The 26,795-nt window shown below is 40.8% G+C and overlaps 1 protein-coding gene across 20 annotated transcripts in view; it reads left to right on the forward strand.

The window, feature by feature from the left end:
* Positions 1-26,795, forward strand: part of ANO4 (anoctamin 4) — a 433,316-nt gene that overhangs the window by 360,519 nt on the left and 46,002 nt on the right. For all 20 annotated transcript variants that reach the window (XR_009494400.1, XM_024991748.2, XM_024991754.1 and 17 more), the window contains 8 exons: positions 9,441-9,523; positions 12,805-12,945; positions 15,940-16,104; positions 20,799-20,835; positions 22,906-23,017; positions 23,934-23,991; positions 24,131-24,228; positions 25,968-26,110. Coding sequence is in view for 19 of the 20 variants with exons in the window: in XM_024991748.2 (XP_024847516.1) it covers positions 9,441-9,523; positions 12,805-12,945; positions 15,940-16,104; positions 20,799-20,835; positions 22,906-23,017; positions 23,934-23,991; positions 24,131-24,228; positions 25,968-26,110 (837 nt within the window). In the remaining variant the exon portion in view is untranslated. The remainder of the gene's footprint in view (positions 1-9,440; positions 9,524-12,804; positions 12,946-15,939; positions 16,105-20,798; positions 20,836-22,905; positions 23,018-23,933; positions 23,992-24,130; positions 24,229-25,967; positions 26,111-26,795) is intronic.

The following is a 26,795-nucleotide window of genomic DNA, read 5'->3' on the forward strand; positions in this document are numbered from 1 at the left end:
TGCAGAAATCTAGACTTGCCAATAATAGTAACACTTACAATAACACAAGCCTTTACTAAGGGCTTACTGCATCCTGGACACTGTGCTAAGCATTGTACAGCATCACTTCAGTTAATCTGTAGAGCAACCTTTGACAAAGGGACTGTCACTATTCCCATGTGATAGACGAGAGAATTGGGCAATAGATAGACAGTGGTAAGGCCAGGAGTTAAAACGGGACAAGCTTAGCTCCTCCACTGCACTAGGATCATGTGCTGTCTGTAATCCTGTTTGCTTCTGCTTCAAAGAGCTGGATTTTGAGATAAAGCACTGTTACACTCTTCCTGAGCCTGCTATAAATGCCGCTTTGTGACGGCAGTGTTCTGTAAAAGCGTGTCAGTTCTAACCAAGCTTGGTTTAATGGCCTCAGGACCAGCGTTTACGATCGACAAGTTACAACATTTAGGAAAACACATGCACTTTATTTCGGGAAATTGCTGGATATGGAGATGACAGAACAGATGTAAGTGGTTTACAAGCCCTCGGAAGGGATGAAGTTGATGTGTTTGCTTTGTTGCCTTTTGCTTTGTGTTCACCAGAGAAACAATACGGTTCCATTTGGAAACCATCTGTAGCACTCGGGAGGGCCTTTGTGCGGGGTTAGAAATCTTGACAGAGCTCTCTACCACCTTGTTCTTATAAGTGTGTACATGATGGCAGGGCCTCCTGGGGACCCGAGAGGTACTGGATTGGCCAAAAAGTTTCTTTGGGTTTTTAGTAAGCGCTTACAGAAACCTGAATGAACTTTTTGGTCAACCCGGTATACTATGAGCCTAGGGCTCTGGGCTTGAATCCGAGTGGTTTAGAAAGATTCAGGGACCAGAACATTTATGGCTTAAATTAGCTCTCTCCCTAGGGGAAAATAAAATGAGTCGTTGGAGAGTTTGATACTGGCAGAGATTCGCCAGGAAGCATATTATCTCCCTCTCTTCTCTTTTTGTTCTCCTTCCTCTGTTGTTTGTTTCTTCCTTTTTTAGCATTGCCGAAAATTAAATTATCCCCAGTAAACAAACAAATCAAGCTCCTCAGAGCTTTCCAATCAAAATAAAAAGTTTGTGGTTGTTTAAATGCAAATTCAAAGATTCTGTATATGGTCTCATTAGTGATTGATGAATGAAGTATGTCTCATTTTTTTACATGAATTATATAATTTGTCTTTGTTTTTAGATATTTACACTAATTTTATTTTTTATACTCATATCATCCAACAAAAACTGGTGATTATATATTCAAAAAAAGAAAGATACACATTTACTAAATGCCTATTAGGTACATAAGTACAGTCACATATGACATGTCATCGATTTCTTATAACCCACCAGAAAGAAATTAATATTTCCCTCTTGAAGATATTGAGGCTCAGAGAGGTTATGTTTATGTAACTTGACCCAAGATTACCTAAGCAGCTGGTAAGTGGCAGAGTCTTGAATTTAAACCAGATCTAATCTTTATTTTCTTGGGCTCCAAAATCACTGCAGATGGTGACTGCAGCCATAAAATAAAAAGATGCTTGCTCCGTGGAAGAAAAGCCGTGAACAACCTAGACAGCATATTAAAAAGCAGAGACATTACTTTGCCAAAAAAGGTCCATCTAGTCAAGGCTATGGTTTTTCCAGGAGTCATGTATGAATGTGAGAGTTGGACTGTGAAGAAAGCTGAGTGCCAAATAATTGATGCTTTTGAACTGTGGTGTTGGAGAGGACTCTTGAGAGTCCCTTGAACTACAAGGAGATCCAACCAGTCCATCCTAAAGGAAATCAGTTCTGAATATTCATTGAAAGGACTCATGCTGAAGCTGAAACTCTAATACTTTGGCCACCTGATGCTGGGAAAGATTGAAGGCGGGAGAAGGGGAAAACAGAGGACGAGATGGTTGGATGGCATCACTGACTCAATGGACATGAGTTTGAGTAAACTCTGGGTATGATGGACAGGAAAGCCTGGTGTGCTGCAGTCCATGGAGTCACAAAGAATTGGACATAACTGAGCAACTGAACTGAATCTGCCAAACTCAGAGTTGTACCAAAATATGTCCATGGTGGCATGCACCTTCTATAGGCTGTTATAAGATTTCATTACTCAGCAGACAGTGTATATTCTCTGTCTCTTGGCACTGGGTTTACCCCCCAAAATGAATAAGATGTGATCTGTGCTTTCAAAAGTTGGTAATTATAATAGTGGGCATTAAGTCTGATTTATGAAGGGACAGTGAGGGTCCATGCAGCCAACTTCCTTAGGCAAAAAGGAAAAGGAGAAAAAGTTTCACCCAAGGAGAGATGTTAGAACCAGGTCTTAAATTTGCCAGACAAAGGAGTGGAGTCAGGGAGAAGTTTGAATAACATTCTGAGCTGAAAACTGTGTGGACAAAACTCTGAAAAGGAATGCTTGAACACTCCATGTGCTAGGGACATAGAATTTATCTTAGTTTCCTAAGGGTGCTGTAATAACATGCCACAAAAGTAGGTGGCTTAAAACAACAGAAATTTATTCTTTCACATTTCTGGAGGCAAGATGTCCAAAATCAAGGTGTGAGCAAGGTGGGTTCCTTTGGGAGGCTCTGGGGGGGAACCTGTTCCATGCCTTTCTCTTAGATCCTTGTGATGCCCAGTGATCCTTGGCTTGTTGACACATCAGCCCAATCTCTACCCCGACCTTCACCTGCATTCTCCCTGTGTCTTCACATGGCAGTATTCTTATATATGGGCACTAATCATATTCAGTTAAGGGCCCACCTACTCCAGGATGAACTCAACTAGTTAATCTGTAGTTACTTTATTTCCAAAGGAAGTGACATTCTGAGGTTGGGGTTTGAGACATAAAAATATTTTTGCCAGGGGGGACAAAATTCAACTGTAACAGTGCATGTTGAAGCCTGAATCCTGCTTACCACAGGACATCTGTACCACAACAGAGAACCATGGCTTCACCCTGTGGGCAATAGAAAGCCAAGTGACGTTGTAAACTTGGATGTGGCATGATCAGTTGTGTTTGGGAAGCAACTGTGGCAACAGTGGAAGGGGTAAAAGTGGGGACCAGTAAGTAGCAGGGAGCCATTTAGAAGGTTGTTCCAGGGCTCAGTCAAAATTTTATGCAGAATTGGGTATCAGCTTCTGCCACTGCTGCTAAGTTGCTTCAGTCGTGTCCGACTCTTTGCGACCCCAGAGACGGCAGCCCACCAGGCTCCCCCATCCCTGAGATTCTCCAGGCAAGAACACTGGAGTGGGTTGCCATTTCCTTCTCCAATGCATCAAAGTGAAAAGTGAAAGGGAAGTCGCTCAGTCCTGTCCGACTCTTCGCGACCCCATGGACTACAGCCTACCAGGCTCCTCCATCCATGGGATTTTCCGGGCAAGAGTACTGGAGTGGGGTGCCATTGCCTTCTCCACAGAATAAGAACATTATACATAAAAATGTTTTCCTTGCTTTGTTTATATTAGGTAAAAACTGAAAATAACCTAAATATCCAACAATAGAATGGTTAAGGAAATTGTAAGTAGCCATTAAAAATTCTTTCAAAGCACATAATAACATAACACAAAGCTGTATTTAAGTTTTCTTTAGGATGCAAAGTGTACAAATAAAGTGTGATTTGGAGTATTTTAGTGTTACTGTGTCCAAGTTCCTACTGCTCACTGCTCAGTTTAGTTCAGTCGCTCAGTCATGTCCAACTCTTTGCAGCCCCATGGACTGTAGCACACCAGGCCTCCCTGTCCATCACCAGCTCCTGGAGTTTACTCAACCTCATGTCCATTGACTTGGTGATGCCATCCAACCATCTCATCCTCTGTCATCCCCTTCTCCTCTTGCCTTCAATCTTTCCCAGCATCAGGGTCTTTTCTAATGAGTCAGCTCTTCTCATCAGGTGGCCAAAGTATTGGAATTTCAGCTTCAACATCAGTCCTTCCAATGAATATTCAACACTGATTTCCTTTAGGACAGACTGGTTGGATCTCCTTGCAGTCCAAGGGACTCTCAAGAGTTTTTTCCAGCACCACAGTTCAAAAGCATCAATTCTTCAGTGCTCAGCTTTCTTTATAGTCCAACTCTCATATCCATACACAACTACTGGAAAACCACAACCTTGACTAGACAGACCTTTGTTGGCAAAATAATGTCTCTGCTTTTTAATATGCTGTCTAGTTTGATCATAACTTTTCTTCCAAGGAGTAAGTGTCTTTTTATTTCATGGCTGTAGTCACCATCTGCAGTGATTTTGGAGCCCCAAAAAAGATAAAGTCTGCCACTGTTTCTACTGTTTCCCCATCTATTTGCCATGAAGTGATGGGACTGGATGCCATGATCTTTGTTTTCTGAATGTTGAGCTTTAAGCCAACTTTTCCACTCTCCTCTTTCACTTTCATCAAGAGGCTCTTTAGTGCTTCTTCGATTTCTGCCATAAGGGTGGTGTCATCTGCATATCTGAGGTTATTGATATTTCTCCCAGCAACCTTGATTCCAGTTTGTGCTTCATCCAGCCCAGCGTTTCTCATGATGCACTCTGCATATAAGTTAAATAAGCAGGGTGAAAACATACAGCCTTGATGTACTCCTTTTCCTATTTGGAACCAGTCTGTTGTTCCATGTCCAGTTCTACCTGTTGCTTTCTGACCTGCTTACAGGTTTCTCAAGAGGCAGGTCAGGTGGTTGGTATTCCTGTCTCTTTCAGAATTTTCCACAGTTTATTGTGATCCACACAGTAAATGGCTTTGGTATAGTCAATAAAACAGAAATAGATATTTTCCTGGAATTCTCTTGCTTTTTCAATGATCCAGCAGATGTTGGCAATTTGATCTCTGGTTCCTCTGCCTTTTCTAAAACCAGCTTGAATACCTGGAAGTTCACGGTTCACATATTGTTGAAGCCTGGCTTAGAGAATTTTGAGCATTACTTTACTAGCATATGAGATGAGTGCAATTGTGCAGTAGTTTGAGCATTCTTTGGCATTGCCTTTCTTAGGGATTGGAATGAAAACTGACCTTTTCCAGTCCTGTGGCCACTGCTGAGTTTTCCAAATTTTCTGGCATATTGAGTGCAACACTTTCATAGCATCATCGCGTTTCTACTGCTCACTGCTCAACAGGCCATTAAATTGAGACATGAGGTTTTGGGGTAAGGAATAGCGACTTTAGGCTTCCCTGGTATCTCATCTGGTAAAATCTGCCTGCAATGCAGGAGACCCCAGTTCAATTCCTGGGTTGGGAAGATCCCCTGGAGAAGCAATAGGCTCCCCACTCCAGTATTATGAGGAGTCTTCCTCATGAGGGCTTCCGTCATGGCTCAGACAGTAAAGAATCCACCTGCAATGTGGGAGACCAAGTTTGATGCCTGGGTTGGGAAGATTCCTCTGGAGGAGGGCATGGCAACCCACTCCAGTATTCTTGCCTGGAGAATCCCCACAGACAGAGAAGCCTGGTGGGCTGCAGTCCATAGGTTGCAAAGTATCGGACATGACTGTACAACTAAGCACAGCACAGCAGCTTTATTTGAAAAGCCAGCAGACTGAGAAGATAGTCGACTGGTATTTAAAGAACTATCTTGCCTGGGTTTGGATGCCAGTTTCATTTTTTGAACAAAGCAGGGAAAGTGAAGAGGTAAAGTAAAAGAAGCTATAAGTCGTTGCAGGTATTTCCTGGTTCTGGCCAGACTCTGGAGAAGAATGTGTTAATTTCTTCTTTCCTGCAGTCATTCACTGGTGGGCCTGGTCAAGATGTTTCCTGTGAGCTAAACAAAGGTATTTTATAATGTATTAATGGTGGTTTTCTCTGGGTGACAGAATCATGAAATGTTTTTGTCAGCTTTGGTTAGGTATAATTTACATAAAATAAAATCCAGTGATTTTTAGGTGAACATTTTGACAAATCATGTCAAATCATATATAGTCATGTAACTGTTACCATAATGATGACATAAAACATTTTCATCCTCCAGAAAGTTTCCTCGTGCCTCTGAAGTCAGCCTCTTGGCAACCTCCAACACGCTTTCTGTCATTGTAGTTTCATCTGTTCTAGAATTTCATACAAATAGAATCTTTCAGTATTCAGCATTTTGTTTCTTCCACTAAGATTGATGCTGTTGAGATTCATATGTGTTGTTGCATATGTCTATAATTTGTTCTTTTTAATACAGAATAATATTCCCTTGCCTGAGATGTACTGAAATTTGCTTATTCATTTTATTCATTTGTTTATCCAAATGTTAATAAGTATTTGGTTCAATCCAGCTTTTATTCGTCTAAGACTTAATGGCTTTTATAAACTTCTTTAGGAGAAGGAAATGGCAACCCACTCCAGTGTTCTTGCCTAGAGAATCCCAGGGATGGGGGAGCCTGGTGGGCTGCCGTCTATGGGGTTGCACAGAGTCGGACACGACTGAAGTGACTTAGCAGCAGCAGCAGCAGCATAAACTTCTTTGGACATTTTGCATAAAAGTCTTTGTTATCTATTTCTCCTGGAAAATTAATTGAGAATGGCATTGCTGATCATAGAATAGGAGAATGTCTAACTTTATTTTTAAAAAATTGTAGCTATGCAATTGTGCATTCCCAACAGCATTATATGAGAGCTCCAGGTGTTCTACATCCTTACAAACGTGGAATTAATAGTCTTTATCATCATAGTGTATATAGTGTTATCCCATTGTGGTTTTAATTTGCATTTCCCTGATGACTACTGATGTTGAACATCTTTCCATGAACTTGTTTGCAATCTACACATCTTTATTGAAGTGTTTGTTCAAATGCCCATATGTTACTGTCTTCTTATATTTAAAAGTTATTTATTTAATCTGGATAGAAGTCCTTTAGCATATATATGTTTGCAAATATTTTTCCAGTTTGTAATTTTCATTTTTATGTTATTAATGGTATCTTTTAAAAAGTAAGAATTTTTTCTTCCAGTATACTCCATATTAGTTTTTTCTTTTATTCTGTGCTTTTTATTTAAGAAATCTTTGCCAATTTAAGATTCCTAAGATTTTCTTCTGTATTTTCTTCTAGAGAACTTATAGTTTTAGATCATATAGTTAGGTCCATGAGTTATCTCAAGATGATTTTTGTATATTGTGTAATGTAAGGGTCAGATCCATTTGTGTATGTGGGTATCCAGTTTTTCCTGTACTACTTGCTGTAAGATTATCCTTTTCTTCCTTGAATTTTCTTGCCATTTTTGGGTTGAAAATCAATTTACCATGTGTGGGTCTAAACCTGGAATTTTTTCTATTTGATCTATACATGTACTTTTATATAATAACATCCTCTTTCAATTATTATAGTATAATAGTAAGCCTCAAAAACTTATTCTTTTTAAATTGGTTGGTCTACTTTAGGTCCTTTGCATTTCCATATAAATTGTAGAGTTACCTTGTCAACTTCTACCCCCTCCAAAATGCTAGTATCAGATTGCAGTTGAGTTGAAGCAGTAAATCAATTTGGGAATTCTGAAGACTTAATTTCAAATATTTCTATCCATGAATGTCAGTTAGCTCATTTATTTAATTGTTCCATAATTTATTTAAGCAATGTTATATAATTTCCAGTGTACAGATCTTACATGTTTTTAGAAAACTTTCCAGAATCATATTATCTAGTATTTCAATTATATGTGTTAGACCACTCAGTATTGTCCTACAAGTCACTTATGCTTTGGTCACCCTTGTTAGTCTAAGAAGATGGATTAATAAAGACTTTGAGTAGCATCACCTCAGTCAAGGTCACAGCTTGCCTCATGATGAATTTGTGCCAGACCTAGGAAGACAAACTTAAAACTTTTAGAGCATTTTGAATTTTGTCATTGCAGATAGGGATTATATTGCCATCTTTCATTTGCTTAGCAGGATATTGAGAATTAGAAATGTTAATTCACTTGCCAATAGTAGCACAGCTTGTATCTGAACTGGATTTCAAGTCTAAGAATGTCTAAGTCACAAGCCAGAGAGCTCTTAACTGTTACCTTATAATATCTTTCCACTTACTTATTTTTAAATATGTGTTCTATGTCTCAATAATGAGGAATCTTTCCACTAATGAGGAAAGATGCTGAGAAAGATTGAAGGCAGGAGGAGAAGAGGACGACAGATCCCCGTCACCAACTAGATGGACATGAGTCTGAGCAAGCTCTGGGGATTGGTGGTGGACAGGGAAGCCTGGTGTGCTACAGTCCATGGGGTCACAGAGTCGGACATGACTGAGTGACTGAACTGAACTGAGGGCAAAGGGGAGCAGAAAAGAAGGAAGCCATTATCTCTCTTTGGAATGAACATTTGGATGCTTACTTTTCTCCATGAAACTGATTCCAAACATAGGACATTGACATATTTTCCCCTTTCTCTAATCTGACTACACAGTAAGACCCAGTAGAGATGGATCTGACAGTTCCCTCTCCTAGGGTGTCTCTGTGCAATTCTTAGTTGCAGCCATCCTCTGAGTGAGTGAGTGAATGCATGCACGTGTCCCCTCTTCTGGCTTGTGGCTTCCTAGGCAACAGGAATATGTCTTGATCATATTTTGACCTGTCATTTTATAATACTCAGCAATTCGTTTGTGTTGATATATTTAAACTGAATTGAGTAGAAAGTTACTTTGGCTAAATGAGGATCACCATCAGCTTTACCTGGGTAGTAAAGGTAAAGGTTGAAAAAGGTTGGAACAGTCTTGAAAAGGTTTTTTAATACAACTTACACACTTTGCCTTTAATATGAGGATATTTGTCCTGAGGAGGATTGGAGGGAATGAGAAATCTCTGCCAATTAAATACATGTGAACTGCTAAGTTTTGTTTTCGCTCTTCTGTCCCTCGATGTTTAACACATTATTGACCAGGGAATTTTTGTAGAAACTAACACCTGTAGCTGGCAATTTGTTAGTAGTAGTAGTTTAGTTGCTAAGTCGTATCTGACTTTTGCAACTCCACAGACTGTAGCCTGCCAGCTCCTCTGTCCATGGGATTCTCCGGGCAAGAATACTGGAGTGGGTTGCCATTTCCTTCTCTGGCAATTTATTATGTAAGTGATTATTGATATGTCTCTAGTCAATAATGTTCAGGTAACAAAAGATGTATTAATATATCTCTGGTCAATAAGTTGTTAAATACTCAATCAGATAGAAAGATATTGACAACCTAGTTTTCTGTATTCTTACATCCCAGAAGCTTTGTCATTCTAATAAGTCTGTTCTGCCATGACTTGCAAATCAGCTTAATTTAAATCTCTTGAGTTTTCATTATGTTTGACACAGGCTTAGTAATTCTCAGAAAATGATCTTTGTTAAATGATGTTTAGCTAGAAATTCTGATATTCAAGAATGCTTACACAAACAGCTGTCGTTCTTTACAATGGCTTCATTATCTGTTGACACAGTTCAAGACATTGTTTTATTTGAAAATATCTGTCTTTCTCTGCTTGTTCCAGCAACAGTTTTCCTAGAGTTTTGGAAGAGACGGAGAGCAGTAATTGCTTATGACTGGGATTTGATAGACTGGGAAGAAGAGGAGGTTTGTATTATTTACCTCAATTAAAAAAAAAAAAAGCAGATAATCAAGAAATACACAATCGCTTTTGAGTCATCACTTTCTGCTCTGTGATAGAAGTCAGGTTGACTCATAAAGCATTTTTATACCTGTCTCTGCAGGAAATTTCAAGCATTATAAAAATGTAGCAGAAGAATTTAAAAAAATACATTTTGATTTCTTAGTGGAGTAAAAAGTTCATGGCTAAGTAAAGCATTTCACTTGTATGCAGAGGCATTAGAAGAATTGGTAGTAAGATTTGTTTAGTTTCCTTAAATATTATCCATTCTCTTTACTGTGTCAGAAGGAGAATGTTAGTTTACAGTTATAGGCACTTGAAAGCAGACCTCCTAAAGTTCTCCAAGGAAATGATTACGTCTTCAGGACCCTGGACAGCTCAGAAGGATTCTCACATGATAAATACCGAGGGGGAACCACTACGCATGCATGCTCTTTGGTTGATGTGCTAAAAGCCGGCCACCGCTAGATAAAACTGTCCAGCAGAGGTAAACTTGGGCCCTCAGACATGTTACTCTCCCTTCCCGGCCAGTACACCATGCCCTTTCCTAACCTGTGTCTGGTCTTTATGTCAAAAGTCTTAAGGCCCCATGCTGAGTTTGGTTATTGTATGTCTCTCGGACCCTGCTTTCCCTTGAGAGTCACTCAGGCCTGAACTCGTCTTTCTTTCCTCTCATCCCCTGCCTCTCCTGAGTTCCATTTCCTGAGAGTCTACAGGTGCAAGTAAATCCAATGCAGTCATCATATATGATATGACCATGGGTCTTAATGGGTGTTTTCCTTCCAGGAGACACATATGTTTATTTTTATAAATTAAATGGAATCATCTGTAAACATAACTGAGAATTTTAGCCCTGGGATAGGTTTTGTAGGGGACATAATTTTGAGAGGAATGTTTTTTCCTTCAAATCATACCTTGTGGATGGATGCCTTTTCTCCTCAAGCCCATGAACATATTTGGGTAATTTTTAAATATAGACATGATACTGGGATTTTCAGCAATCCTTGTTCCTGTGCTAAGGCCCCTCTCAGGCTTGTATAAGCATTCACTCTCTAGAAAATGGTTTTCTGAGTTGGAAGGGACCGCCCAGGTTTCTGAAAGCTACCAACTGCAGCAAAACTGCATTCAAGACTTCCTCCTGGGTGGAGCTGTTCTGGTTTTTGTTCCATGTGTGTATAGGAGTAGCTTTCACATGGGATGGAAAATGCTGTTTCCTGGGTATCTAGGTCACCACCAAGAAGCTATGTTGTCTAAGGCAAATTACTTCACCTTTGGATTTTTTTTTTCATTTCTAAAGAAAAATGTTTCTAAATTCTCCCCTGTTGGCTACAAAGTGTAGCATTATTTAAGTAACTTTGATTAAACCAGTCTAAAGTCACCACTGACACTTGTGGTGGGCACACTATGTGGGTACCTTTAGGGTAAACGTATCTCTGGTAAGTCTGGATCCTTCTGGATTCCCAGCCCTATTAAAAGCATGGAGTGCTGAACCGTGCTTTCACTCAGCACCCCTGTGTAGAGGTCAGGTCAGGAGCTGGGTGCAGTTCCAGTTCTGTTTGGGATTCAATGTAGAAATGCCTGTTACTCCTAGCCTGTGGCTCTCAGCTTGCTGTGCAGAAGAACCCAGATGAGCTGCATGCCTCCTTCAGGGGTAACCCAGAGTATTACTGGCTAAGGCTGCCATAACAAAGCACACTGACTGGTTGGCTTAGTCTCACAGTTTGGAGGTGAGCAGTCCGAGATCATTGGCAGGGCTGGTTTCTTCTGAGGGCCATGAGGGAAGGATCTGTTCCCTGTCTCTGTCTTTGGCTTGTCGATGGCCATCTACTCCATGAGTCTTCACATGGTCTTCTCTCTGTGCATGTCTCTAAATGTGCTCTTCTTACAAAGACACTAGTCATGTTGGATTGGGGTTCACCCTAATGACTTCATTTTAACTTAATTACATCTGTAGGACCCTGACTCCAAATACAGACACATTCTGAGATACTGAGGGTAAGGACTTCAGCTTACGAATTGGGAGGTAGGGTGAGGACAAAACTTAGCCTATCGTACCCAGGATGACAGGTCTGCCTCCATGATTGACCTCAGTTTCTGCATGATTAACTTAGTGACCCTTGATGACACTTATAGCCTGATGAATTGAGTTTCCCAAAGAAGCAGAATATTCTAGATCTGATATATCCTAAGGTATAACTACCTGAAATAAAGGAGGCAGAGGCTGTTTATAATTGTCTCTCCCCATGACCTTCCTGATTATCTGCGTGAAGCCAGCATCAGGCTCATCCTGTGCAGGGAATCAGGCTGCCTTTCCTCCTACACAGGGTGGCCCCTACCAGACCCTCCATAATTTCTCTCCTGTCAGGTCCTTCTTTGCTTTCTGTCAGTACCTTCACCCAGCTCTTGAGTGTTTCTGCCTGAATTAACTCAAGTCTCCCTTGCACCAGAGTTTCTGCTCCTTTTCCTGCCTCTTGCAAGACACTCACATAAAACAAGTTCCTAATTAGTCAGAACCACTTCAGCACACCGTTTTGTTGCTTATCTTTTCCTAATCCTGTAATTGCTTTTAGTCAGAAGCCATTCACATTGGATGGGGCTCAACTCAATGAAATAAAAATTTCAGCTTGATTTAGAATTAGAGGAGCCTTGATTTTAACTGGATTTGAAAGGCTTTTACCTTGTTTTCAATACCAATTAAGAATGCATTAAAATCTATGGTTAAGGGTGAATGACTCCTATAGGAGCTTATTTTAAAAATAGATTCACCAGGTTTTTAGATGCCTAAATCGAAAGACTAAAAATTGTAGAAAACTAAGAATTATATTGCCATTATAACTCATAAAATGAATTCTGAACATTTCACTCTTGAGAAGTTTTCTTTGTCCTGGTGTTCATATCATTCCTCAATAATAAATAAAAGCATGTTAGTTATTTCAAACTACTGGGGACAGGGACAAATTGGCCCCTTTCTCACTATCATTTAATAAGATAATAGAAATACTTAACTATTAGTCTAAATCACAGAGCCATGATGATGATAATCGAAGATCATCATTCTTTAGGTTTTCTTTAATAAGTGGCCAATTTCAGAATATTTAAACCTGGGTTTCCAAGTGCATATCATTGAGTGAGTGATGACCGTGGCATTTGTTGACTGTTTTCCTGTGGGGTAAAATGATTTTTTTTTTTTTTTCTTCTTGACCAAGTACCTCTTCAGTATGTAAAAATGTGTCTGCTTGTTTTTTAGGAAGAAATACGGCCCCAGTTTGAAGCCAAGTATTCCAAGAAAGAGAGGATGAATCCCATTTCCGGCAAGCCAGAACCATATCAAGCATTTGCAGATAAATGCAGCCGACTTATTGTTTCTGCATCTGGAATATTTTTTATGGTATGAATCCTTTTTTTTACACAACTATGTTTCATAAAGTACAAACCTATAGCATGGGAACAATAATCATACCAGGTATTTAAATACATTTTTTGTACGTTCTGATATTTAGACCTCACAACAGTTCTATATGATGACCGGGGGTGACACTGCTGTCCCATTTTACAGGTGGAGTAACTGAGACTCCAGAAGGTTAAGGGACTCACCCAGGCTAGCCAGGAAATAGCCAAAAGCTCAGGTTCTCTAACTACTATTCTTTCCATTTGTCTATGCCATAATGAAAGGAGCTAAAACTATGAGGTGGAACTTACAGCAATGTCATTCAAGCTTTCATTTTTACAATGCCCATATAATAAGAAATACATTCTTTGCCATTACCCAGTATATGCTATGCAAATAGATGTATAAAACTGAAAATAGTTATTGAAACAATGCCCATATTTATAATATTCAAGGAACTCTGATTTTTTTTGTTGTTTTATTAGTCTGTTTTTTAATGCCAGCTCTAACTCCCTAACATTTATTTTGCTGATGGTTATGCTGCTGCTGCTGCTGCTGCTGCTAAGTCGCTTCAGTCGTGTCCGACTCTGTGCGACCCCATAAGACAGCAGCCCACCAGGCTCCGCCGTCCCTGGGATTCTCCAGGCAAGAACACTGGAGTGGGTTGCCATTTCCTTCTCCAATGCATGAAAGTTAAAAGTGAAAGTGAAGTCGCTCAGTCATGTCCGACTCTTAGCGACCACATGGACTGCAGCCCACCAGGCTCCCCCGTCCCTGGGATTTTCCAGGCAAGAGTACTGGAATGGGGTGCCATTTCCTTCTCCGGCTGATGGTTATATCAGTTTTCAAAATACTAATCTGAAGCTGGACTGTTAGCTTTTCCTAAAAAGAAGTTACTTTGTGACCCACTTTGATCCTGTTGGTTACTGAACCGCACACATGCGATTTGTCAGAAATGTCATTTTAGAACAGGAAGGAATGGTTAGGATTCTCCTGCTTCCTCTTTTCAAAGAGCACATGTGCATCAATATATATCCTAATTGGCTCGAATGGGAAGGACAGAACAACAGAAAATCCAGACAATCTCCCTACTGTGGCCAGGAAGAACCTGGGGAGATGGTGGGGTAGGCAGATTGCCCAAGTGTCCCTCAGCTTGGATCAAGACTCAGATCCTGCCCTATCTACAGATTCTGCTTTGTAAGCAGTGGGGTCAGGCTTTGCCTCCTGTAAGTACATTTATATGTATTATTTTGGGTTGTATTTCTCACAGTGAGACCTGTAGAGGCTAAAGCCCTGGAGAGGAGAAGCTACTTGCTCAAGGTCACACTGCCAGGTTGTTGCTGAACCAGGACTCGGCCCCGACTTTGACTCAGTACAGTGAACTGTCCATCGTAGCATATCGCCACCCTTGTCTAAAATTCAGTGTAGGTCTCGCCTATCTCCCTATCAACAGCTCCAGGATTCAGACACGGGCGGTTTTTTGTTTGTTTTCTATTATTACTACTATTATTATTTTTTGCCAGTTCAGCTAGGTTTTATACCTGGGCTTTTAGAGCATGTCTCTCACGGTATACCAAAGACAGAGTCTATGCAAAACATAGGAAAGCTCCTATAAAAAAAGGAAGCTCTAAGTTGCCAGAGCACATCCTGAAGCCCCACTTTAAGATCTAGTTTTTGACGGCCATGTAAGCTAAGGTCTCTTCTCTGAGACACAGTAAGCGAGTCATCTAATGAAAGCCACAGAATTTTTCGGAATCTCAAATCCCCATTATTCACAGAGATAGAGATATGCTATATTCTTCTCAAACACCATCAAGTGTTCAGAGGAAGATGCCTCAGTTCAGTCTGTGTATCTATCTGATAAGTAAGAGTATGTACCTTTCATAAGCTTATTCAGCAACAAATAACTGAGCACCTGGCATGATGCTAAGATGTTGCAGAAACCATGAACTGCAGAAACAACAGTCACCATCCCTACCTTGGTAGAGCTTACTGTCTGAGTTGGGGAAACTGACAATAAGCAGACAGTTGTTAGAAATTATAAGTTTAGCAACTGAATAACAACAACAAAGCTGCATATTGCAAGAATGCATAGGTACCATGCGCATGCTCAGTTGCACAGTCATGTCTGACTCTTTGCAACCCTACAGACTGTAGCCCACCAGGCTCCTCTGTCCATAGGATTCTCCAGGCACCTGGAGTGGGTTGCCATACCATCCTCCACGGGATATTCCCAAACCAGGGATCAGACCCATGTCTCTTCTGTCTCCTCCATTGGGAGGCGGGTTCTTTACTACTGAGCCATCTGGGAAGCCATTGGTACCATATAACAACAACAAAAAGCCTGAGGAGTGGCGGGCGGGGTGGGGGGGTGGTGGGGTTCATGAAAAGCATTAATTATGAAGTAGTTCTTGAGATGTGAAGAATGAATAGGTATTAAGTAGATTATGGATGTGCATGTGGGTGTGTCATGTGTTTGGCAGGGGAATGGGCAGGTCAGCGTTTTGGGCAAAGGAAGATTACGTGTGCTTAGACTATTTGAAACAACAAGGAAAGGTCTAGAGTCTTTGGAGTGAGTGGAAAAACAGTGGGCCTGGAGAGACTCTTCAGGCCACCATAAGGGCTTTGCTTTTATCCTAAGAGTAAAAGGAAGCCAAGAAATAGCTTTAAACAGAAGAGCAACATGATAAGTTTTCCATAATATTTGTTCATTTGCTTAATCTAATATTCTGATTTAAAAAGTGTCAGTCTGTAGCCTAACAGTTTATCAACTCTCAAGTACCATGGTTTTTCTATTTGGATAACAAAGAACATACAAACCGATGAGAGGAAGTATCAGCCACATGGCAAGTGTGCCTTTTGTTATGGTGTCTCAAGTCAGGACCACCATGACCGTATCTCCTTTTCCTGTGGGAGGATCTTCTTGGGGGTGGGAGGCCCTCCCTGAAACATCCCACCACTGTGCTCACCGGGTGTCCTCTGTCTTCCTGCCAGATCTGCGTGGTGATCGCCGCTGTGTTCGGGATTGTCATTTACAGGGTGGTGACCGTCAGCACTTTCGCAGCCTTTAAGTGGGCATTAATCAGGAATAATTCTCAGGTTGCAACTACAGGAACTGCTGTGTGCATCAATTTCTGCATCATTATGCTGCTGAATGTGGTAAGTGAGCATCTGGGTAACTAGTCACATGGATAAACTATGTGCAGCAGGTGACTGTGCCTTCTGTTTCTAAAGGGACCTGGCCTCAGAGAGATTGGTCAGTTATGTGACACCTGTGGCCTGGCATGAGGTGTACTTTGTGGGTGTACAGAAGACTCAAATCAAATCTGGCCTGTAGAATTTCCTACAGTATAAGATTGAGCAAGGCATTTGCCCTCTCTAAACCTCTGTTACCTTATGTATCCAATAAGGTAACACTATAAGCCCCTTGGGGAAATTTAGAGACCAAAAAAAAAGGGACTTCCCCGATAGATCAGTTAGTAAAGAATCCACCTGCACTGCAGGAGACCCCAGTTCAATTCCTGGGTGGGGAAGATCCCCTGGAGAAGGGATAGGCCACCCACTCCAGTATTCTTGGGCTTCCCTTGTGGCTCAGCTGGTAAAGACTCCACCTGTAATGCAGGAGACCTGGGTTCGATCCCTGGGTTGGGAAGATCCCCTGGAGAAGGGAAAGGCTACCCACTCCAGTATTCTGGCCTGGAAAATTCCATTGACTGTATAGTCCATGGGGTAGCAAAGAGAAAAAATATATTTTAAGGCCCAGCTCAGAATCTGACATAGCTCAACAGTATTGGTTCCCATTTCTTTTTTGATTCTGAATGATGGGAAGTTAATCTGTATCCAAAGCATTCCTAGAGATAACTCAGCAAGGAATCTTCCAGGGTGGTACATGTTGCTTGTGTTGATTTCAGGCTTTTTTCAAGTGTGTTTTTCAGCCCAGCTGTCTCCCTTGAATCCCAGACTCCTCCTCACCTAACACATTCAACCCCCTTACTCCCCATCTTCTTTCCAGAATCAGCTCCTCTCATAGTCTCCCCATCATAGCTGCCCAGGCTGAAAACCTTGTTCTCCTTGACTTCTCTGTTTCTCTCACCATGAAAATGTATCCAGAGTCTGACCACCTTTCACACATCCCAAGTCCCACCTTGGTCCAAGTCCTCAGGATCTCTCACCTGGGTTATTGCAGTGCCTTCCCCACTGGTCTCCCAGCTTCCCTGTCTGCTCAACCCAGGCTCATCACAGCAGCCAGAGCAAGCTTCACATGAGTAAGCCAGCCTCACTCACTGTATCCAGTGGCTTTCCTCTCACTCAAAGTTCAGGTCTTCACATGACCACTGGGGTCTCCCTCATCTGGCCCCAGTGGGGTCTTTGACCCTGTTTCCCCCTTCTCACCCTGACTCCCCTGCTCCTCCTTGGCCTTTTGGTTTCCCAGATTCTTCCCTCCACCTAGGACCTTCTTCCCTGTGGGGTCTGTAGACTTTACTCCTAAACCTCCTTCAGGTCTTTGTTCAAAGGTTACTTTTCCAGTAGAAGGCTTCCCTGGTCACTCCATGTAAAATTGCAACCCACTCCTGCTTTCTGACCATTGCCTAGCTCCTCACCCACTTCACTTCTCTCTATGGCATTGTGCTATGTTAAGTCACCTCAGTCATGTCTGAATCTTTACAGCCTTATGGACTGTAGCCTGCCAGGCTCCTCTGTCCATGAGATTCTCCAGGCAAGAATACTGGAGAGGGTGCCATGCCCTCCTCCAGGGGATCTTCCCAACCTAGGGATTGAACCTGCATCTCTTACATCTCCTCCATTGGCAAGCAGGTGTTTTGGGTTTTTTTGTTTGTTTTTTGTTTGTTTTGTTTTGGTTTTTACCATTAGTGCCACCTGGAAAGCCCTCTCTGGCATTCAATTCAGTTCAGTTCAGTCAGTCAGTCATGTCTGACTCTTTGTGACCCCATGAATCGCAGCACGCTAAGGCCTCCCTGTCCATCACCAGCTCCTGGAGTTCACTCAAACTCATATCCATTGAGTCGGTGATGCCATCCAGCCATCTCATCCTCTGTTGTCCCCTTCTCCTCCTGCCCCCAATCCCTCCCAGCATCAGAGTCTTTTCCAATGAGTCAACTCTCCGCATGAGGTGGCCAAAGTACCAGAGTTTCAGCTTTAGCATCATTCCTTCCAAAGAACACCCAGGGCTGATCTCCTTTAGAATGGACTGGTTGGATCTCCTTGCAGTCCAAGGGACTCTCAAGAGTCTTCTCCAACATCACAGTTCAAAAGTATCAGTTCTTCGGTGCTCAGCTTTCTTCACAGTCCAACTCTCGCATCCATACATGACCACTGGAAAAACCATAGCCTTGACTAAACGGACCTTTGTTGGCAAAGTAATGTCTCTGCTTTTCAATATGCTATCTAGGTTGGTCATAACTTTTCTTCCAAGGAGTGTCTTTTAATTTCATCACCATCTAATAGGCTATTTTTAAACATTTATTGTGTTTATTATCTATCTTCTTCATTTCAGTGTAGCCCCAAGAAGGCAGAAACCTTTGCCATTTTTTTTCCCTCTGTTGTTATTTCCCAGTGACAAAACAGGCTCAGGCTCAAAGTAGGCACTCCGTAAACCGTTACTAATAACAGAACAAAATGTAATGACTGACATTGTTAGACTTGAGGTTTGTAGGGGAGAATAAATATATATAGAGTGCCATGTATAGTGTTTTGTATGGAATATGTGTTCAGTTATAGTTCCCCTCTCTCTTATTTATGCTGCAACTTAAATCTGGGCAATAGTTCTGAAATCACTGAGATAATGAAGCATATGTAATTATTATTAAATATACAGGAACTTTATTATTGTAGGAAAAAAGTTTAAAAATCCAGAAGGTAGAAAAAAAAAGGAGCACTTGCTGATCATTTTGACAGCATGGCTGTGTAACTGTTTGGTCCAGTGGAGACTGAAAGTAGATGTTTGTCACTCCCTAGCACTGCCCCATCCACAGTTCAGCTGGTCTTAAAGTTAACTGTCGAATAATCTTTGTAAAGGGGAGTGATTCATAGTGAAATGAACCAAAGAGCCAGAGCACTGAAAGATTCTGCATCCAGGTAGGATGTGGTGCATTAAAATTTACTGTATTTTTATCATCTCTTTTCTCCAGTCTTACTAAAATTTAATTTATTCATCTTAAGAAATAAATTTCTGTGTACATGCCTTGGGTCTATAAACACACACTTGATGATACATTTTGACGAGGTACCAGTGCTGTCAGAGTAATAATTCACTTAACTTAAAATCATGTATCCAACAATCTCTACTTCATGGAACACAGCCAAGAAAAAAAAATAAATGAAGTAAAAATGAAGCAGGAGGGGAGGTGAAATAGTATATAATTAGGGACAGTACAAAGCACCTACTGTGTGCTAGCAGCTACACAGGTGTTTTTTGTGTTTAATAAAGGGTTTCTTAGTCACCAAAATGGATGATAAAGTCCATACACTGAAGCTTACATGTATCATCATATTTTTGAGAAAGGTTGTCTCACCAGTTAGATTTAATTTTCCTTGATAATTAACTTTAATGATATAATACTTTTGTAATATTAAAGTACATTTGATTAACATCAAATATATCTGTCCTAATATGTTGTTAACCAGTATTTTATATTTATGATACAGTTGAGATGTATGACTCATCTATACCACAAGACTTTGTATTGAAAATTATACCAATCTCTTTTAATGCTGGACTCTTACAGAGTCTGAGGTTTCTATATATAAAATTTGTTACTATGGCCATATGAATTGTATTTTACTATAACAAACCATAATTATTGCTGAAAGTTTAAAGTCAGGCAATCTGAGTATTTTGACTTTAGGTAGTTAGCCCAAAAATCTGGAGTAAGAGAGTTCAAAAGTTAGTAAAGACCTCAAAATGAGTGAGTCTCAACCACATGTAAGGAAAATGATGATATTAAGAAGAACTGAGGTAAGATGCCTAAGACCTACAGCCTTCTGGCTGGTAAAGCTAGAATTCCAGCCTGGGGAATTTTACCCAGTGTGATTTTACTACTTTAGTTTAAAGGTGATCTTCATTTCCATATTTTTCAAATCCATTTGACTAGTTTTCTTTTTCCTCTTCACTTATTATATTTCATTTTAGAGGAAGAACTTGCTCTTTTTCTTTCAATGTATGTCCTCCTAGGAAACCTCTTAAGGAGGGTTTGCCCTTAACTCTAACCCCTCCACTTCCATACACAAACACATGGGCACACTCCCCTTCCATCGGGGTGGGGAGTACTTTAACTGTACCCCCTGCACTTCCACACACACACACACGGGCACACTCCCCTTGTCGAGCCATCCATTTCTGTTAACCAGATGGTTAGGTGAGTTAGGGATGCACCTAATTAATGAATGGAAAAGCATAGTACCATAAGTTTGGTGGTTCCTAATAATGTTTCATCACTTTATTACTTATGAATGCTATAATCTAGAAAATACAACAGCCCGTAAAAACAATGGGATTACAGACTCTTTTCAGAAGCAGTCTTAGAGATTTTACCCTGAGGATGCTGAGTCCCAGGAATATTATGACTTGCCCAGCATCACTTAGCAAGTTACTAATTATGGCAGCTGGCTTGTTGTCACAGAATTATTCATCCCAATCAAAAAGTGAGATTTCAAAAATGGGCCCTTGGACATTTCTTTCTTGCCCTGAAAAGACATAATTGTAGACAGTATTTTCATTGTTTCAACAGGGGGATGGTAATTATTTTCATTCATGACTTAATTATCCATTTGCTTCATAATTACCTATCTTAGACCATCTACAGTTTGTTAAATGTAGGAAATTTATTTTACAGCTCTATGAAAAGGTTGCTCTTCTTCTGACAAATTTAGGTGAGTAGAACCCTTTTAATTTCATGATACATTATTGTGGTCTGAAAAATGCCTTCTCAAAGAGTCGTATCTGAAACACTGCTGAAAAGAAGCATTCCCTTTATTTTGAATTGTGTACAACAGTTTGCTCTTTGCTCTCAATAGGACATGTTAACTATGTCTAAGAGCTGGGAGAATCTTTCCTACCTAAAGTTTTAAAAGCTCCCACAAATACTATCCTTTCATGAACTAACACAATTTAAAGTAGGTTTTCTCTTAATGCCCCAAAACTATAACATCACAAAAATACATGTGTATGAAGTACCTATAATCATTTAGAAAAGGAGTCATTTGCTACAGCCTACAATTTTCATTTAATTAAAAACATAGCCAGTCTTCATGGCATATAAAATCATAGCAAAGTTAGTTGCTTTGAAGACTAGGAGTCTTTTACCAGGAATATAGGCAGGCTAACTATCACAGACATTTGTAGAAATATTTATCTGAACAGTTACGCCTAAGACCCTGTAAAGCACCAGAGCAGTCTGGTGCCAGCTGTAAGCTGTGCATTCACTACATTTTCAAGACAGAGGAACTGTCCCAATTTCATTAATGAGATATTAGTCATTTTACTCTATGCAGTCTGTGAAAATTATATGCTCCCACACAGAACCTGTTTTAGTGCATTCCCATATGTAGCTTTTCCAAAAGGGGAAAAACACAGAGGTGTTTTTATTTATAATAACCATTATAATAAAAGATGCTGTTTATTTAGCCCTTCTATGTGCCAGATACAGAGCCAGGCACCTGGAACATCTCCTGTGAAGTCACAGAAATCTTCCATCACCACCACTCTTTTCCCCAAAAGATAAAAGTTCATGTCCACAGAAGAGATAACTGCCCATTGATACAGTCTTTGTCCAGTGGCAACTTGATGCAGGCTGGAAAAGATGCTGATGGAGATCCAGCCCTGGTCAGTCTGGTCCATCTGGGAAACCACCAGTTGGTTGATGACCTAGGAGACCTTCCTGTGTAACCAAGAATTCAGTAGCAGAAATGAAATGAAGCTAAAGCCCTAAAGCAGCCTTTGTCATTTCTTCCCTCCACAGGAGTACAGCCTTGTTCTGAAATGGACATTTAAACCATTTTAAATAAGATTCACTTTGTCTCTCCCCTCCCTTCTCAGATATCCTCCTAGGAAGCATTTTGAGTTATCATTTGTGGGAAAGGAATTGATGAAGTAAAGTGGTAAATGAGCAACTAGAAGCTCAGGGAATCTACGTAGAAACAGAAAGTACTGTTGCATTAAATGCATTTTCTTTGATGTTGTTTGAGGTGAGGATGGAAGTCCTAGTGAAGGAGAAGTGCATTTGATGTGAGATTTCAGGTTGGAGGACTGAGCCATATTTTTGGCTGTATCACAGTGTCCAAAGAGCATTTGCTGTATGGAAGTTGAAATATGAGGAGATGAGAATTGGTGCCTGACTGAGGTCAGGAAATTATAAAACAAAGATGCTAGTAAAAGCTCTAGAGGTGAGGTCATCTGGGTATTTGTACATGAAATTGAAAATGATGCTGGATGAGGGTGACAGGTAAAGGAGTCAGATGCTCATTCTGAGATGGGGGTCTGACTTCTAGTCCAGTAGCACCTCACATCACAGCAGAAATAGAAGTCAAGACCACAGAGTTATTAGCAGCTGGGAGGGGACCTGAGCCCACACAATTTCCACCTATGAGGTGGGTCCTAAGAGCAAAAGAAAGGCTCCTGCAAAGAGCCAGGGCTAGGCATGTGGTGCCTTCAGCCTGGCTGTGTCTGACCCAGGCTCTCGGGGCATCCTAGAACAGAGGAACAAACCACATATCCCCTCCCCTCAGACAAGTGTAGCCACTTGCCACCAAACCCTTGTTGGGGCTGGTCTGGGAGCTTGAGGATCCCATGGATGGTCCATTCCATTGCACGCCATCTATGGGTCTCCTGCAGCCTCCTTGGGCCTCCTGTGCACCCACCCTGTGTGTCTGGAGAGTGACAGAGGGAGCTGAGAGGGAGTCAGACGCAGCCTCTCTCAAACTCTGCTCCCCTTGTGTCCACAGAACAGCCTCGCACAGAGTCCGAGTGGGAGAACAGCTTCACCCTGAAAATGTTTCTTTTTCAGTTTGTCAATCTGAACAGCTCCACATTTTACATCGCGTTCTTCCTCGGAAGGTAAGAACCCCGTATCTCTGCACATCCTGGGGCTAGGAACAGCACGCAAAGGTCATTGACCAGGGATGACAGAGAAGGCAGCCTTTAGAGTAACTTCATAAAGTATAAAAAGATCAGTCTCCTTTCTTTTACCTTCCCATTCCTGGGATGGCCTCTGTCAGAGCCCCTTGTACCCTTTCTTGCTAAGGTGAGTAGAAAAAAATAGTTTGCACATGTGAAGGATGAGTGTAACTCTTGCAGGCTCCATCAGTATCTGAATCAGGCCCCTGGATCTTGTACCTGTAAGAGCAGGTGACATCATGGAGGACGGCGGGGAGCATGTCCTATGTCCCTGACCGCACAGAGTGAGGAAGGATATTCACATGGGAAGGGGGGCTAACCCATGCTGAGGGAGCCTGGGTTACTTCTGAATCCAGCAGTTCTGAGGATCTGGAGTGGCCATGTCCCATGAATTCCATCACCACGAATTATGTCTGTGGAGACGAGAACCAGGGAAGAGCCAAGTGTTGGGTTTTGGTGAATAGGATGAGCAGCCTCTCTGCAGTTTCTAGCTACTTGATGGCATTCTAGTCAAATAGTTTTCTTTAAAAAAAGCATTAAATGTTCCAAAAGATCAACTGTACCCAACCTGCTGTTTACACAACAAGCACTTGATATTAAGCAGAAAATGTTAAAAGTTACAGCATGCAGCAAAAACTGGCCTCTGTGGTCAGCAGCCAGGCAGAACAGCCAGAAGAGAAATACCCCCAGAGAATTCCAGAAGTTGCCATTATGCCATTTCTGGGGAGTTTTCCTAATTCCATCAGACCTGTTCCTTACTGCACCATAATTTTCACTGGAGGATGTGCTAATCTGAATATAATCTTCATTGAAGGCTACAGGATGCTAATGGCTTGTTTTTCTGTGTGTGTTGAAGATTCACAGGACACCCAGGTGCCTACTTGAGGCTGATAAACAGGTGGAGACTAGAAGAGGTCGGTATTCTCCCATCACTCCTACTTTCCTATAGACTTATATTAAACAGCCTGAGGGCAACTTTGTGCAGATTAGAAAGCAGACAGCCTTTCTTCCCGTCCATTGATTCTTGAATTTCTGTGTTTGCTTACCTCGCAGTGCCACCCTAGTGGATGCCTTATTGATCTCTGTATGCAAATGGGTATTATAATGGTGCTAAAGCAGACCTGGAATAATTTCATGGAACTTGGCTACCCGTAAGTACCTTAGGTATCTATACTTGAGAGGCAGCATGTCTCTTGGCTATTGGCTTGTCTATTGGCTTTTCTAGGTGTGGCAAGTAAGATAAGCAATGCAGACTCAGCAGTTAAGCCCATGCATATTATACCTGGAGCTAGTCTTCATGCTTAGATATTCAGAGACAAATGATGAAAGTAATAAACATGGGCCCTTTTTGAAGATTTAGCACAAACTGCATGAACAAAAGTGAATATTCTTTAAGAAGTCTCTGTGGACCCCTAATATTGGATATCCACTTCCAAGCTGCTTTAAATGATGACACATTAACTGGATCTCTGTGTCTACTCCCCAGCCCCTGAAATAAATCACAAATTGTCATTTTTTAACTACTTTAAATTCAGACTATGTAGAAAAGGAATACCCCCCTAAAAATAGGATTTAAAAAAGAAATTGGATTATTTCTAAGTCAGCAGATCTTAACCAGTTAAAACTGTTATTATCACTAATAACAGTTTATGTTGATGGCAATGGGCAAACATTTGCATCAGTTTTTTAAGGATAACCTTGAATTTGGCTGTGTTTACTCAGTTATGGTCAGTTAAGTTTTAAAGGGACATAAACCAACAGCAGTTCTATTTCTGCTTTAATTCTATACATATAGGTTTCCATGTCAGCTCAGTGTCCCCATAGAGAATTCTAGGTTTCAGGGAGGACCACTCAGCCAGAAGGATTAGCTGGAACTTAGTTCGCTTTGGAAAGTCATCTCTTAGCTCCCTGTAAGAACCAATGCCAGTAATTTTCTCTTCTCAGATTTACTTTAGAAAACTTCTTCCAAGTGTTTCATGTTTTCTATAAAACTTTTGAAAAGATAAAGCATAAAATTTAAAAAAAATTAGAAGCATATTCTCCTTTAAAGTATGATCCATAACTTATCAAAATGTCATAGACATCAAGGAAACCATACTTATCTTCTATGAATATGGACATAGAACAATATTGTGAATTAGGCAGAATTGTCTTTGATACCCATTTTCTTGTTTAATTTCACATTTTTGTTTTGGCATTGGTACTCTCAGATACCCCTCAGCTTTCTCCTTGCCTCCTACAGCATACAGACCTGACTCTTCCCGCACATTTCTTCAACCCCATTCCATATTATAAGATGCACTTCTGAACACTGCTAAGGTTAAATGTACTAACCTCACCAATGTAAGCTGCATTTTACTAGGAATCAGAGCCCCCATTGAGTTCAAGCCAAAAGCAGACAAGTCCAGTTGTAGACCTGCAGGCTTCTGTGTGCCAGGAGAGGAGGAAGCCTTTGTGGGTTTTCAGACTTTCTAGGATCCTCAAATCAGTTTGCAGGTCAGCACCCCATGGTAAGACTGCTCATGGCTTCTTAAATAAGCCAGCAAGGTCAAACCCTCTTCTCCTCAGAGGTCTGAGTGTTGCCTTTACACTGGAGGATCAGTTTATCAACATTCTCCTCTAACCAACCCTCCAAGGCAACACTGAATAGGAGACAGTTTTGTGAATGATTAAAATAAGTTCATCCATCATTCTGTTCACTTGCAAGTACAAGTGCTTTAAGTATAGCCTCCATTGTTACTTCCTTCCTAATCCAAGGCTTTAGCTCCTAGAAAGCCTGTCCTAAATTTTTTTAAACTATTGCTCTATATTTTAACTCTACTTCTTATTACTTAAGTCTTATGATCAGTTATATATATATATATTTTAATAAATTGATTTTGTTGTGCAGGTTAATTCAGAATTGGTGGACTAGAAGAAAAGTACGACAAGAACATGGGCCTGAAAGGAAAATAAGTTTCCCACAATGGGAAAAGGACTACAACCTTCAGCCGATGAATGCCTACGGACTCTTTGATGAATACTTAGAAATGAGTATGAAAATAGTCTATTTTATTCTATTTTAAAAATTTTATTGAATTTTAGTTGATTTAAGTGTTGTGTTAATTTGTTATACAGCAAAGTAGTTATACATATGTATATTTCTTCATATTCTTTTCCATTATGGTTGACCATCGGATATTGCATATAGTTCCCTATGCTCTAGAGTAGGACCTTGTTTTCTGTTTTATCCTATTAATTATAAATGTGAATTTTAGCTCTCTGCTGCTACTGCTGCTAAGTCACTTCAGTCGTGTCCAACTCTGTGCGACCCCATAGACGGCAGCCCACCAGGCTCCCCTGTCCCTGGGATTCTCCAGGCAAGAACACTGGAGTGGGTTGCCATTTCCTTCTCCAATAGCTGTATTTAACTAGACATATACCATTATTGTTGAGGCTGACAGTGTGGAGGGATTCTTGAGCTAAATGCAGAGGAAGGGTATCTTGCTTTAGGAAACTTTATTGATAGAAATAGTGCCAAGTCACTTCACATTCTTCATGACGTTGTGTCCTTTCCCTTGCAATAAATCACCAGAAAAAAAAAAATGAGCTGAAAACCTGGAGAAGCAAAGAAAAAGGAGTGATCATTCATGGTATGATTGATTGATTCATTCAGCACATATTTTTTTTTTTTTGATTGAAGTATAGTTGATTTACAGTGTTAGTAACACAGTGTTGT

The sequence above is a fragment of the Bos taurus genome, chromosome 5, assembly GCF_002263795.3.
Source record: "Bos taurus isolate L1 Dominette 01449 registration number 42190680 breed Hereford chromosome 5, ARS-UCD2.0, whole genome shotgun sequence".
In the NCBI taxonomy this organism is placed as follows: Eukaryota; Metazoa; Chordata; class Mammalia; order Artiodactyla; family Bovidae; genus Bos; species Bos taurus.